The sequence below is a fragment of the Suncus etruscus genome, chromosome 8 (assembly GCF_024139225.1).
Source record: "Suncus etruscus isolate mSunEtr1 chromosome 8, mSunEtr1.pri.cur, whole genome shotgun sequence".
In the NCBI taxonomy this organism is placed as follows: Eukaryota; Metazoa; Chordata; class Mammalia; order Eulipotyphla; family Soricidae; genus Suncus; species Suncus etruscus.
The window spans coordinates 34,817,612-34,832,175 of record NC_064855.1 but is presented as its reverse complement, the minus strand read 5'-3'; the positions used below and the strand labels follow the sequence as shown (position 1 = coordinate 34,832,175).

Genomic DNA, 14,564 nt, shown 5'->3' with positions numbered 1-14,564 from the left:
TTATCTTTTAAATGGGGGCTCCCATCCTTTTCAAAGATTTTCAAATATTTATCAAAATAATTTTCAAATTATTTTATATTACCAGATACTTTTGCATTTTTCTATAAAAATAAGAAGAATGGAAAAACGAAAGGCTGGGGGCCAGGGGCCAGGTGGTCTCAGATGTATTGGTGGAGAAAAAATAAGGACAGAATTAAATCACCAAGCCAAACTCAACAACAATAGAATCAAGAGGTCTAAACTTTAACAATCTAAAGTTAAATGGGCCTGTTATACTGGCAGGCCAGGGGGACAAAGGGAGGTGGTACAGGATGCACCTGGGTTCATTGGTGGAAGGAGGTCAACACTGGAGGTGAGAATGGCACTGACTCTCTCTGTATATCTGAAATTCAACTATGAAGGACTTTGTAGATCACAATAGTTTCGATAAAATACATTGTTTAAAAAGACAGATACTGGAGTTTCTTAAAGGTCCTCACATGAAAAATGAACTACCTATATGAAATTATTGAAATACCATCATATTGAAAACAACACGATATCTTCATTTCCTCTGACATTATTACAATGAGAAAGTCAGGACCATCCTATAGCCTGTTTCAATGGGCCATATTAACATACTGCTAAACACCAGTAGACAGGGTGTGTGAGTTCTGTGCCCCAGTAGGAGAAAGGGAATCATGGTCAGACTTTGTTGCCCATTAATAAGAGCAGTTCACCTTATGCAAATTCCTCTATAGACTCTGGGCTCAAATCCACTCTGGGCTGGGGGAGCTCCCAGCTGTCTCCTCACACAGGGCTGAGTCTCTGGGGAAGGCAGAGCTTTGAGCCAGAAGAAGATGAGACTGTGGGGTCTTCTCCTCTGCCTTGGGACAGCTGCTCCAGGTGAGTGTCCCTGAGACCACCCAGGACTCCAGCAAAGGAGAGACTGCAGGGACTGACAGTGACTTATTCTCTTTGTCTTCAGGTGTCCTGTCCCAGGTGCAGCTGCAGGAATCAGGCCCAGGACTGGTGACCCCCTCCAAGACACTCTCCCTCACCTGCTCTGTCTCTGGATATTCCATCACCAGTGGTTACTGCTGGAGCTGGATCCGCCAGCCCACAGGGAAGGGCCTACAGTGGTTGGGGCGTATATGTTATGATGGAAGCACTAACTACAGCCCATCTGTGAAGAGCCGCATCTCCATCTCCAGAGACACAAACCGGAACCAATTCTCCCTGCAGCTCAACTCTGTGACCGCTGAGGACACAGCTGTGTATTATTGTGCAAGAGACACAGTGAGAGGAAGTCAGGGCAAGCCCAGACAAAAACCTGAGGAAGATAGGAGTATGGCCCTAAGAGATGGCGGGCACCAGGGGGCGATCACAACCTATTAAGTACAGGCAGCACCTGAAAGGACAGCAGCTGACTGATCTATGATTGCTTTACTCTGGACAATTTGGTTTTCCTCTATTGAAGCTTTCTAAGTGCTTTTATTCTTGTCCCCACATTTTGATGGGGTTAGATTTTTTTCCTTATTAAATTTTGTCAGTACCCTGTAAATCTCAGATATTGTTTAAAACTAGTTTTTGAACAAGGAGGGATGCCATTTTGAAAAGGCCACATGGCAGCCTCTTTCAGGTTCTGAACAAAGAGAGATTTTTTGTAAAGGACCACTTTTGTAAGGACCACTGGTCTTTTACTATATTTTTTGTCCCCCAATTCACAATACAGACCAGGCATAAAGGGTCTGGGTTGAGGTGTATATAGAGTGCAATTAATGTACCTCCTCTTTCTATACAGTTAGTGTAAAGAACACTATTATTTCCTATGGTTCTAGCATCTGGAAATATGCCCCCCCTTAATTCCCTATCAAGTGCCTTTCCTCCGTCTATGGAACTAAGTGTTTTTGGAAATGTATGATTATCTGACAGCGTGGGTCATTTACATTTATTGTTTGCCCCAAATTCTGTACATGGTGGAAGAACAGTAGCAAACACAGCAGAAAAAGGGGGTAAGTGACATTCTGTAGTTGAAAGGTCCCAGTAAGAATGGATTTTATTATCAGATCTTGACACATAAGATTTTCCCTAAGGAAACTTTTCTGGAAGCTCCTTAACATATTTTCTGGGATGAGGAAGAGGCTAAGTTTGAGGAAGAACCCATTGAGAAGTCTGTGTGCTCTGAGTTCCAGGCTGGACCTCACTCCAAGAGAGCCAGAGACCAACCTCCTTGGGTTCCCTCCTTTGCCTACATAGGCATTACACATGCAAATCTCCACTTTAGACCCTAGGTTAAAACCAGGTACACACTCACTTCTACATAGGTTCCTTCTCCCTGACACAGAGTCTGAGGTCCTGGAGCTTGGGGACAGGAACATGACTCATCATTTTTCTGGTGGCAGCTCCTGGCTGTGAGTATCCCTGGACAGAGGCCAACAAGTTGGGGATGGTGCCTCTGAGCTCAGTATTCACTGTGGATCTCTGTCCCTAGGGGTTCTGTCTGAGGTACAGCTGCAGGAGTTGGGCACAAACCTGGTGACGCCCTCACAGACGCTGTCCCTCACCTGTTCTGTCTCTGGGCTCACACTAACCAGCAATCATGTTCACTGGATTCGCCAGGCCCCTGGAAAAGGGCTGGATTGGATTGGCGTTATATGGACTGATGGTAGCACAAGTTATAAACCAAGTCTACAGTCCCGACTCAGCATCACCAGGGACACCTCCAAGAGTGAAGTCTACTTAAAATTGAGCAACTCAGTTACTGAGGACACAGCCGTGTATTATTGTGCAAGACACACAGTGAGGGAAGTGGCTTGAGCTCAGACACAAACCTATTGAAAAGACAGGGGGATCTCCAAGCATGGTTGAGGCCACCAGGGGGTGTCTGCTCAAAGGACTATAGGCTGTGCTGTAGAGACAGGAATGGGATAGACCTGATGGGAATGGATTTGTTTTCTCAATTACTAAGATAAATAAATCAAATTTGGTAACCTAAGTTACACACATCTAAAGTATTACGTCTCCTCTGTTATGAATTTCTGCATGACTCTTCATGTCCAAGTCTTATAGACCATTTAGTACAGTGTGTTGACTTTGCTGTCTTGCAAAGATCATTCCTTTTCACAGACAGAACACTCTCTATGCCTCATCTCCTGCTCATGATCATTGAAGAAATGTGATTATGACAATGGGAGTGTTTATTCTGGTGGTGCATATGCTCCAGAATTGGTGCTAAAAAAGTTCTACCAGCAAAATGCCTCACACTGTAGTTTCCCTTGGGTCAGCATCTTTTCTCAGTGCTTTTCTTAGATGCACAAATGCTCAGTTACCTAGGAATGTAGTTTCCACACATGGCTTGTTATTGTTGGATCTTGTGTATTCTGATGCTTTGTCCTTTATATCCCACAGAAGAACAAGTTCATCTAAATGGGTCCATTTCACTCTCATTGACATCACTTCATCTGATAGTCTCCAGTTCCATCCGTATACTTCAATATTTTATTTTCTCATAGCTACATAGAATTTGTTTTCACACAACACAGATGATGCCTTTATTAATCATTTTGTTCAGAGCATGACCATTATTTTAATTGCCAGATATGAAGATGAAAATAAATATATAAAAATGCTCTTTATCAGGACCACAGTGATAACACAGCAATAAGGTGTTTGCCTTGCATGCGTCCAACCCAGGACAGACCCAAGTTTGATTCCTGGCATCCCATATGGTCTCTCTGAACCTACCGGGAGTGATTTCTGAGCACAGATCCAGGAGTAACCCCTGAGGGAAGCCGGGAGTGGCCCAAACCTCCCAAAATAAATACTAAATAAAATACTCCTTATCCATAATCACCTATATCAATTATAATCAAATGCAAATAAAAAGAACAAAGATATATGACTTCTTACCATAACAATTGTCATATATCATAAAGAACCAAGTACAAAAATAACCAGTATTGGCTTGGACATATGAAAAATTCCCAACCATTCCTGGTGTGAGCATCAGCTGGATCAATATGTCCAGGATTGTGTGTGTCTTGAAGCCCAAATTCAGAGTTTGAGCACCACCTGCTGAGATGAAAAAGGTTTGTCAATGACTCAACAAAAGGACCTGAGTCCTATACCAAGGGGTGTGCCTGAGTAATTAAAGGAAATGGAGTTTGGTGAAAGTCAGGCAGAAATTCTTATAGGTCATCATTCACTTTTACCTAGACATTTGATCCACAAAAATATCACTAAAGGATATGGAGCAGTGGCACAGATCGGTAAAGCATCTGCCTTGTCAGCTCTAGGCTAGGACAGACCGTGGTTTGATCCCCCAGGATCCCATATGGTCCCCAAGCCAGGAACAATTTCTAAGCATGTGGCAAGGAGAAACCCCTGGGTGTCACTGGTTGTGGCCCCTCAAAATATATATATGAGATATATAATATATATATGAGATATAATATATATATCTGTCACTGAAGACTTTAAACAATGTCGAGGCACTTGAGAGAACAACAGTAAGAGACTGTGCCAAGTGTTTAATCTCAAGGGTGAGGACAATATGTCATCTGAGTCCAGGAAAATCCTGTGTTAAAAAAAATGAATAATTCTGAGCAGAATCTTATTGATTTATAGTCTACATAGTGATATTTGACATATCTTGTTTCACAAAATAAAATAAATTGAAACTCAATACAGAATGGCTGTTTTCAATATCTCTTGTAGTTAAAACAACTATCTAATCCCATCAAAAAATGGGGAGAAGAAATGAACAGACACTTCCTCAAAGAAGAAATACAAATGGCCAAAAAGCACATGACAAAATGGTCCACATCACTAATCATCAAGGAGATGAAAATCAAAACAACTATGAGGTACCATCTCATGCCCAGAGACTGGCACACATCACAAAGAATGAGAATGAGCAGCTCTGGTGGGGATGTGGTGAGAAAGGGACTCTTATTTACTGCTGGTGGGAATGCCCTCTAGTCCAACCTTTATGGAAAGCGAAATGGATATTCCTCCAAAAACTGGAAATAGAGCTTCCATACGATCTAGCTATACCACTTCTAAAGATATAAACTAGGAACACAAAAACACAATTCAAAAATTCCTTCCTAACACCTGTATTCATTGCAGCACTATTTAAAATAGCAACTCTGTAAACAACCAAAATACACTTCAACAGATAAATGGCTAAAAAAAAAAAAATTTGAAATTGAGCTCCCATATGATACAGCTATACCACTCCTAGTGGTATGCTCTAGGAACACAAAAATACATTACAAAAATCCCTTCCTGACACCTATATTCATTGCAGCACTATTTTATTAGCAAAACTCAGGAAACAACCAAGATGCCCTTCAATGGCTAAATGGATAAAGAAACTTTGGTACATATACACAATGGAATATTATACAGTCATCAGAAGAGATTAAGTCATGAAATTTTCCTATACATAGATGTACATGAAATTTATTATGCTGAGTGAAAAAAGCCAAAGAGAAGAAAGACACAGAATGATCTCACTAATCTATGGGTTTTGAGAAAAATAAAAAGATATTATTCTTATGATCCCAAGAGATTAGGGCCAGCAGGACTGGCTCATGATATGAAGCTTTACACAAATTGTGGAGAGTGCAGTTAGAAAAATAACTACACTAACAACTACCATGATAATGTTAATGAGTAGGAGAAGTAGAATACCTGTCTTGAATACAGGCAGGAGGTGAGGGAAGAGGGAGATAGGAGGCATTGGTGGTGGGAAAGTTGCACTAACGAAAGGAGATGTTCTTTGTATGATTAAAAAAAACTACAATGATATTTGTAATCACAGTGTTTAAAAAAAGAAAGAAAGAAACTGGTACATCTACACAATGGAATACAGTGCAGTCATCAGAAAAAATTAAATCATGAAATTTTACTACACATGAATGGGCATGGAAACTATTATTGCTAAGTGAAGTAAGTCAGAGGAAGCGAGATAGACACAAAATAGTCTCTCTCATCTACAGGTCTTAAGAAAAATAAAAGATATCAATATTCTAGCCAGCATGGGATTTGGGAAACTCCAGGCCGAATGCCTTCTCCCTAGCTTGGGAATGCTGGTAGCCTTGGCAGGCCCCCAGCCATCTCTCTCTTCTTCCACCACTCTCCAAGCCTTCCCTGGATGCCATCCCAGGCAGCCAGAATGGTGGGTCCCTAGCTTAGGGGGTGCTGGGTGTTGCTGGGTTGTGGTAAAGCAGTCACTGGCAACTTCTCACTGGTCTCCATTTTCAATATTGCGCAGGGGCAAGATATACTGTATTAATATACAGTATACATTAATAGTATTCCCTATAATTAAGTTATGTTTTGCATATTCAGATCATTTTTACTCCTTCACTCTCTCAGCCCCATCTATCATTACCCCATATTTACCCTTTTTAACTTCAGTACTGCACAGGCCAAATCACAGACCAAAGTGGTGCACTGAAATTAACACCCCCCAACTATTTAAAGAGACATAAAAGGGACACGTATATGTCTTTTGAATATTTTATATGTATTTCCTTAACAGCAATAACTCTTACTAAATATTCTCTTATACAGTGACGATTTTTCCCCTCTTTTGTCTAATCTCTTAGTGAGCTGTTCAATAAGGAATTCTGGTAAGACTCCCTCAGTTTAATGTTTATGTTATAACCAAGTCACTGGGATTGTTGAACTTGTTCCAGCGACCCCCATAGGCAACAATAACACCACGCGGCATTGTTCCTCTTTTGCATAGGCACATTAAAATAGGAAAATACTATACATACAAGTTCTTATCTAATAGAGATAGGAACACGCAAATCTTGTAAAGCAATGGGACCTTACACCCTGAACATTGACATAATGACCTGGCTCAGGCCTCAGAAGAATGGGCAGTCTTTATTCACCCCTGAACCAGGGAAACCATCTATGAAACAACCAAGTTGTCTATAACATCACCTGGGAGAAATCCTCTAACAGAGAAGACACTACCACAGCTCTCACATCGACCTACTTAAAAGAGACTTCCCTTAACACCCAGAAGACTTAACAACAAGGACCTGCTTTCAGGACAGGGCTCTCTGCATTGCCTTCTAATTATTAGGTGAAATTAGAGGACACTCCACATCATCCTGAATACAATGTAGAATATGCAGACTCCAGGGTCTTTAACTACAGAAACCTGACACCAACAACAGAGACTGTGTGAAAAATAAAAGTGTATTGGAAGTACAGACAATGACTTGGGTTGGACAACCTAGTATGCCTGGAACCTAGACTTGGTCTTACACCAGAAAACTTCAGGGGTAGGGTCTCCTTGTATTTAGGTCAAGGCTTTTCCTTTCCGTGCTCCCCATATTTTGCTGAGCCTATGCAAACAACAATTGCCACTGGAACACCATTTTATGCTGGGCTCCTTTGACTCTAAACCTTAAGAAAACCACTTAAACTTTTGAGGTTAACTTAAACTAATATGCATGTGCATGGAACTATAAAAAAAAATACTATGCCTTCAATGTTAAAGGAGTTACATAAATTTTGTGGCTTTAGACTGCTTTGTGTACTGCTATGAAATGTTATAATGTACTACAAGCTGGGGACTTGAGGGACAAAGTAATTGTACATGGGTTCTGTTTTATTTTTCTTAATGTTCTTTGGCTGAAAGTTCAAAATTAAGGTGTTAGCAAGGGGATTTCTTCTGAGAATTCTGTTTATGGGTGATTGTCTGCCCACTGTAACTTTACCTTGTCCTCTTTCTTTGCATCTTTGTTCTCATAATAAAAAAATTTAAAAAAAATTTTAAAAGACATCATTATAATAACACAAGGAGACAATAGAGATGGGGGCTGGAAGGTCCAGTCTATGATATGAAACTTACCAGAAAGATTGTGAGTCCAGTTAGAGAAATGACTACAATGACAACCACTGACAATGGAAGTGAGAAAATAGAATGCCTGTCTTAAATACAGGGAAGTGGGGAGGGAGGGAGATAGAGAGCATTGGTGGTGGTAATTTTGCACTGCTGAAGGGGAAGTTGTTTTTTGTTCATTTTTTTAATAAATAATCCCAACTACAAACATGCTTGTAATCATAGTGCCTAAATAAATATATTGAAACAATTAAACACCATCCCTGGACTCCTGAGCTCAGGCTCTGCACACCAGGGACCAGAAAGTAGAGGAGCAGGGTCAGAGACTGCCTGGGTGGGCTTCAATGCTCATGGGTTGTATGTCTAAACCTAGATGTTCCTACCCAGTGTTGGGAATCACAGAAATATGGAGCATGAGCAGGGGCATCCCAAACTGAAGCACATGTCAAGATCCTTAGTCTGAGGGCCAGAGCAGGGTCACAAGCAATAGGGCATTTGCCTTACATGTGCTAATCTATGATGTACTGCAGTTTGATCTCCAGCATCCCATATGGTCCCCCAAGCCCAGAGTGATTTGTGAGGACTTAGCCAGGAATAACCCCTGAGCGTCACTGGGTGTGACCCAAAGAGCAAAAAAAAAAAATAATCCTCAGTCTGTACAGCTTAAATCCAGAGTCTCGGCCCACCTACAAAAATGACAGTTTTCTCAGTGACCAGAAAAAGAATCTGGGACCAACACCAAGGGGTATGCATTCCGACCAGCAATGAAAGAGTGTTCCTTTCTCCCCACTCAAATCCCCACCAGCACTGATTGTTCTTGAGTTGTTTGGGGGGTTTTGGTTTGGTTGTATGTGTGTGCTATGTGAATTGTGCCAGTGTCCAGGGAGCACAAAATGGTACCTCATTGTGATTTTGATTTGCATCTTCCTGATAATTAGTGGTATGGAAAATTTTTTCGTGTGTCTTTTGGCCAACTGTATTTCTTCTTTGAGGAAATGTATGTTCATTTTATCTCCCCATATTTTGATGTGGTTAAATGTTTTTATCTTGTTAATTTCTGTCAGTACCTTGTATATCTCAGATATTAGTGCCTTATACGAAGTGTATTAGGTGAATAGTTTCTTCTATTCCGTGGGTGGCCTTGTATTCTCATCACTATTTCCTTTGAGGTACAGAAGCTTCTAATCTTAATATAGTCCCATCTGTTTGTCTCTAATTCCACTTGTTTGGACAATGCTGTTTCCTTCTTGAAAATGTCTTTAGAGTCAATGTCATGGAGTGTTTTACCTATATGTTCTATATACTTCATGGTTGCAGGTCTGATATCAAGGTCTTTATTTAATTTGGTTTTGACCTTTGTGCATGGTGTTAGCTGGAGGTCTGAGTTTGTTTTTTTTGCATGTGGCTGACTACCTGTCTCAGCATCACTTGTTCCATTTTTTATTTCTTTACCATTTATCAAAGATTAATTGATTGTAAGAGGATAATTTGTCAAAAACCTTATATTTGTCTCAATTTACTCCTCCACAAACATTATTTCCACAGAAATATCAGTGAACACTTTTACACAATGGCAGAACCAACTGAAGTAGCAACAGTAAATGTGCCTAGTGGAGGTTGACAAGAGTATTGAGCCCAACAAGGCAACTGAGTCAAATTCTGTACGATGAAAAAAAATGAACAAACCTGAGCAGTCAAGCACTAATTTCCAGTTTACATAGTGAAAAATTACATATGTTGTTTCATGAATAAAAATTAAAACTAATGTCAGAATGACTATGTCAATATATGTATTAGGCATATTTAAATATAATCTTCAACATGTGTCTGCACTGAGCAAAAGCACAACAGACTACATATTACGTCATCAGTTTTTTGAGTCAGGGATTCTAACTCCTTCATGAACCATGTATTGGCAATTAGAAGAACTTCTAGCATAAATATGTCATAGATAGAAGTGGGTTCTGGGAGGACATTAATTTCCTAATGTTTTTTTAATTTAATAAATACAAGATATCAGGCACTGATTAAATAAAATCATAGTTAGAATAAAAAAAAGGTAGATTCTGACCAGAATGTGCTCCATGATACATTGATTTCAACATAGGTTCTGTGCAAAAACCAGGTTCTCTAACTACAGAAACCTGAGTGCAACAACTGGAATTGAGAAGAACTTATACCGGGACTTGAGAAAGACTTTGGGGCTAGACAACTTTGTATGTCCAAAGCCTGCAGTTGGTCTTATGGCATGAAGCTTCATGGATATGGGCTCCCTGCTTTTAGGCCAAAGGTTTTCCCTTTCTATTTCTCCCATCTTTTACTGTGTCTATGCAAAAAAAAAAAAAACTGCAACATACACCATATTTTTTTAAGTTTTTTTATATTTTAAATAGGAGCTCCCATCCTTTTCAAAGAACCTTTTACATTTTTCTATAAAAATAAGAATAATGGAAAAAAAAGGCTGGGAGACAGGGGCCAAGTGGTCTCAGATGTATTGGTGGAGAAAAAATAAGGACAGAGTTAAATCACAAAGCCAAACTCAACAATAGAATCAAGAGGTCTAAACTTTACCAAAATAAAGTTAAATGGGCCTGTTATACTGGCAGGCCAGGGGGACAAAAGGAGGAGGTACAGGATACACTCTGGGTTCATTGGTGGAGGGACCAACACCAAGGGGTATGCATTCCTACCAGCAGTGAAAGAGAGTTCCTTTCTCCCCACTCAAATCCCCATCAGAACTGATTGTTCTTGGGTTGTTTGGGGGGATTTTGGTTTGGTTGTGTGTGTGTGTTTTTGTGTGTGTGTGTTTGTGGTGTATGAATTGTGCCAGTATCCAGGGAGCACAAATGGTACATTATTGTTATTTTGATTTGCATCTTCCTGATAATTAGTGGTGTGGAAAATTTTTTCGTGTGTCTTTTGGCCAACAGTATTTCTTCTCTGAGGAAATGTCTGTTCATTTTATCTCCCCAGATTTTGATGTGGTTAAATGACTTTATCTTGTTAATTTCTGTCAGTACCTTGTATATCTCAGATATTAGTGCCTTATATGATGGGTATTAGGTGAATAGTTTCTCCTATTCTGTGGGTGGCCTTTGTATTCTCATCACTATTTCCTTTGAGGTACAGAAGCTTCTAATCTTAATATAGTCCCATCTGTTTGTCTCTGATTCCACTTGTTTGGACAGTGCTGTTTCCTTCTTAAAAATGTCTTTAGTCTCAATGTCATGGAGTGTTTTACCTATATGTTCTATATACTTCATGGTTGCAGGTCTGATATCCAGGTCTTTATTTAATTTGGTTTTGACCTTTGTGCATGGTGTTAGATGGAGGTCTGAGTTTGCTTTTTTTGCATGTGGCTGACTAGCTGTCTCAGCACCACTTGTTGAAGAAGCTTTTCTTGTTCCATTTTTCATTTCTTGAACGTTTATCAAAGATTAATTGATTGCATGAGGAATGTTTGTCAAAAACCTTATATTTGTCTCAATTTACTCCTCTGCAAACATTATTTCCACAGAAATATCAGTGAACACTTTTACACAATGGCAGAACCAACTGAGGGAGCAGCAGTAAATGTACCTAGTGGAGGTTGACAAAAGTATTGAGCACTACAAGGCAACTGAGTCAAATTCTGTATGATGATAAAGAATGAACAAACCTGAGCAGTCAAGTACTAATTTCCAGTTTACATAGTGAAAATTACATATGTTGTTTCATGAATAAAAATTAACTAAAACTAATGTCAGAATGACTATGTCAATATATGTATTAGGCATATTTAAATATAATCTTCAACATGTGTCTGCACTGAGAAAAAGCACAACAGGCTACATATTAAGTCATCAGTTCTTTGAGACAGGGATTCTAACTCCTTCATGAACCATGTATTGGTAACTAGAAGAACTTCTAGCATAAATATGTCATAGAAAGAAGTGGGTTTGAAGGGACATTAATTTTCTAATGTTTTCTTAATTTAATAAATACAAGATATCAGGCACTGATTAAATAAAATCATAGTTAAGATTAATAAAAGGTAGATTCTGACCAGAATGTGCTCCATGATACCTTGACTTCAACATAGGATCTGTGCAAAAACCAGGTTTTCTAACTACAGAAACCTGACTGCAACAACTGGAATTGAGAACTTTTACTGGAACTTGAGAAAGACTTTGGGGCTAGACAACTTTGTATGTCCAAAGCCTGCAGTTGGTCTTATGGCATGATGCTTCATGGATATGGGCTCCCTGCTTTTAGGCCAAAGGTTTTCCCTTTCTATTTTTCCCATATTTTACTGTGTCCATGGAGAAAAAAAACCTGCAACACACACCATATATTTTTCTTTTTTTAATTTTTCTTATCTTTTAAATAGGGGCTCCCATCCTTTTCAAAGAACCTTGGGACACAAATTATTTTATTTTACCACATACGTTTTCATTTTTCTATAAAAATATGTAGAATGGAAAAAAGAAAGGCTGGGGGCCAGGGGCCAAGTGGTCTCAGATGCATTGGTGGAGAAAAAATAAGGGCAGAATTAAATCAACAAGCCAAACTCAACAACAGTAGAATCAAGAGGTCTAAACTTTACCGATCTAAAGTTAAATGGGCCTGTTATACTGGCAGGCCAGGGGGACAAAGGGGGGTGGTACAGGATGCACTCTGGGTTCATTGGTGGACGGAGGACAACACTGGAGTTGATTATGGCCCTGACTCTCTGTATATCTGAAATACAACATTGAAGGACTTTGTAGATCACAATAGTTTCAATAAAATAAATTTTTTTAAAAAGGTACATACTGGAGTTTCTTAAAGGTCCTTACATGGGAAAATGAACTACCTATATGAAATTATTAAAATACCGTCATATTGAAAACAACACGGTATCTTCATTTCCTCTGACATTATTACAATGAGAAAGTCAGGACTATCCTATTGCCTGTTTCAATGGGCCACATTAACCTACTGCTAAACACCAGTAGACAGGGTGTGTGAGTTCTTTGCCCCAGTAGGAGAAAGGGAATCATGGTCAGACTTTGTTGCCCATTAATAAGAGCAGTTCACCTTATGCAAATTCCTCTTCAGGCTCTGGGCCCAAATTCACTCTGGCTGGGGGAGCTCCCAGCTGTCTCCTCACACAGGGCTGAGTTTCTGGGGAAGGCAGAGCTTTGAGCCAGAAGAAGATGTGACTGTGGGGTCTTCTCCTCTGCCTTGGGACAGCTGCTCCAGGTGAGTGTCCCTGAGACCACCCAGGGCTCTAGAAAAGGAGAGACTGCAGGTCTCTGACAGTGACTTATTCTCTTTGTCTTCAGGTGTCCTGTCCCAGGTGCAGATGCAGGAATCAGGCCCAGGACTGGTGACCCCCTCCAAGACACTCTCCCTCACCTGCTTTGTCTCTGAATTTTCCATCACAACCAGTGGTTACTGCTGGAACTGGATCCGCCAGCCTACAGGGAAGGGTCTACAGTGGTTGGGGAGCATATGTTATAGTGGAAACACTTACTACAGCCCATCTGTGAAGAGCCGCATCTCCATCTCCAGAGACACAAACCAGAACCAAATCTCCCTGCAGCTGAACTCTGTGACCCCTGAGGACACAGCTGTGTATTATTGTGCAAGAGACACAGTGAGAGGAAGTCAGTGAGAGCCCAGACACAAACCTGAGGAAGATAGGAGTATGGCCTCAAGAGATGGTGGGCACCAGGGGGCGTTCACAGCCTATTAAGTAGAGGCAGCACCTGAAAGGACAGCAGCTGACTGACCTTTGATTGCTTTACTCTGGACAACTTGGTTTTCCTCTATTGAAGCTTTCTAAGTGCTTTTATTCTTGTCCCCACATTTTGATGGGGTTAGATTTTTTTCCTTATTAAATTCTGTCAGAACCCTGTAAATCTCAGATATTGTTAAAAAATGGTTTTTGAACAAGAGGATGCCATTTTGAAAAGGCCACATGGCAGCCACTTTCAGGTTCTGAAAAAAGAGAGATGTCATTTTGTAAGGACCACTGGTCGTTTGCTATATTTTTTGTCCCCCAATTCACAATACAGACCAGGCATAAAGGGCCTGGGTTGAGGTGTATATGGAGTGCATTTACTGTACCTCCTCTTTCTATACAGTTAGTGTAAAGAACACAGCCTGTGGTAAGAATTGGTAGGCCCTATTTTTTCTTTTTTCTTTCTTTTTTTTTTTTTTGATCTTTTTAATATATATAAAAACCTTCACCAGTGCAACATTCCCATGACCAATACCCAAGTGTCCTTACTCCCCACCCTGTCTAGAGTACAGGCCTGTGTGGGGTGTTTTACTATATTAATTTAAGAGTCCTAGAGATGGCATGGGTATAGTGAGGAGGCCTTTCTGGGCTCGACTAGACTCCTGCAGCCTCTAGGACCTGGCAGGTCTGAAGGTTGCAGGATGAGGGCAGACAGTTTCACAGAGCAGTCAGATGAAGTTCCAGGAGTTAGCCAGCTTTAGTTCACGGTCCTAACATAATATATACATTTTTTCAAACGGCTTCTATGCCTTTTCCTAGCACTACTTCTCAACTCCTCTGGCTCCCTTGGCTTCTTTCTTCTTTTCAGCTGCTTTATTCAGGCATCCTAGCTCACTAACTCCCTTTGCTGAAGCTACTGCTGCTTCTTCTTTAATGATGCTCAATTGCTGATGCATAATCTGATGCTGAATCTCTCTGTTGAATCTCACTGTTCATTCTCAC

General features: G+C 40.3%; 1 protein-coding gene, 1 non-coding gene and 2 pseudogenes across 2 annotated transcripts; 2 read left to right on the top strand and 2 right to left on the bottom strand.

Annotated features, from left to right (window-relative positions):
• The first annotated feature begins 839 nt into the window (after positions 1 to 839).
• On the top strand, positions 840 to 2,799 carry LOC126015875 (immunoglobulin alpha-2 heavy chain-like). Its single transcript, XM_049778444.1, has 3 exons — positions 840 to 885; positions 968 to 1,327; positions 2,474 to 2,799. Exons 1-3 carry the CDS (start codon positions 840 to 842, stop codon positions 2,797 to 2,799), a joined length of 732 nt encoding a protein of 243 aa, XP_049634401.1.
• Positions 1,690 to 1,832, bottom strand: LOC126016689 (uncharacterized; annotated as a pseudogene).
• A 10,233-nt stretch (positions 2,800 to 13,032) lies between the features above and the next one.
• On the top strand, positions 13,033 to 13,493 carry LOC126015718 (Ig heavy chain V region 1B43-like; annotated as a pseudogene).
• Positions 13,494 to 13,871: 378 nt separating this feature from the next.
• LOC126016543 (small nucleolar RNA SNORA51) lies at positions 13,872 to 14,006 on the bottom strand. The gene has a single exon (XR_007498337.1). It is a non-coding gene; the product is annotated as a small nucleolar RNA SNORA51 (small nucleolar RNA).
• Between the last annotated feature and the right edge of the window lie 558 nt (positions 14,007 to 14,564).

Excerpts from the sequence above, each read along its gene's own strand:
- LOC126015875 (XM_049778444.1), top strand. The coding sequence starts at position 840 with ATGAGACTGTGGGGTCTTCTCCTCTGCCTTGGGACAGCTGCTCCAG. Across the intron at positions 886-967 it reads CCTTGGGACAGCTGCTCCAG|GTGTCCTGTCCCAGGTGCAG; the intron begins GTGAGTGTCCCT and ends CTTTGTCTTCAG. Across the intron at positions 1,328-2,473 it reads AAAACCTGAGGAAGATAGGA|GGGTTCTGTCTGAGGTACAG; the intron begins GTATGGCCCTAA and ends CTCTGTCCCTAG.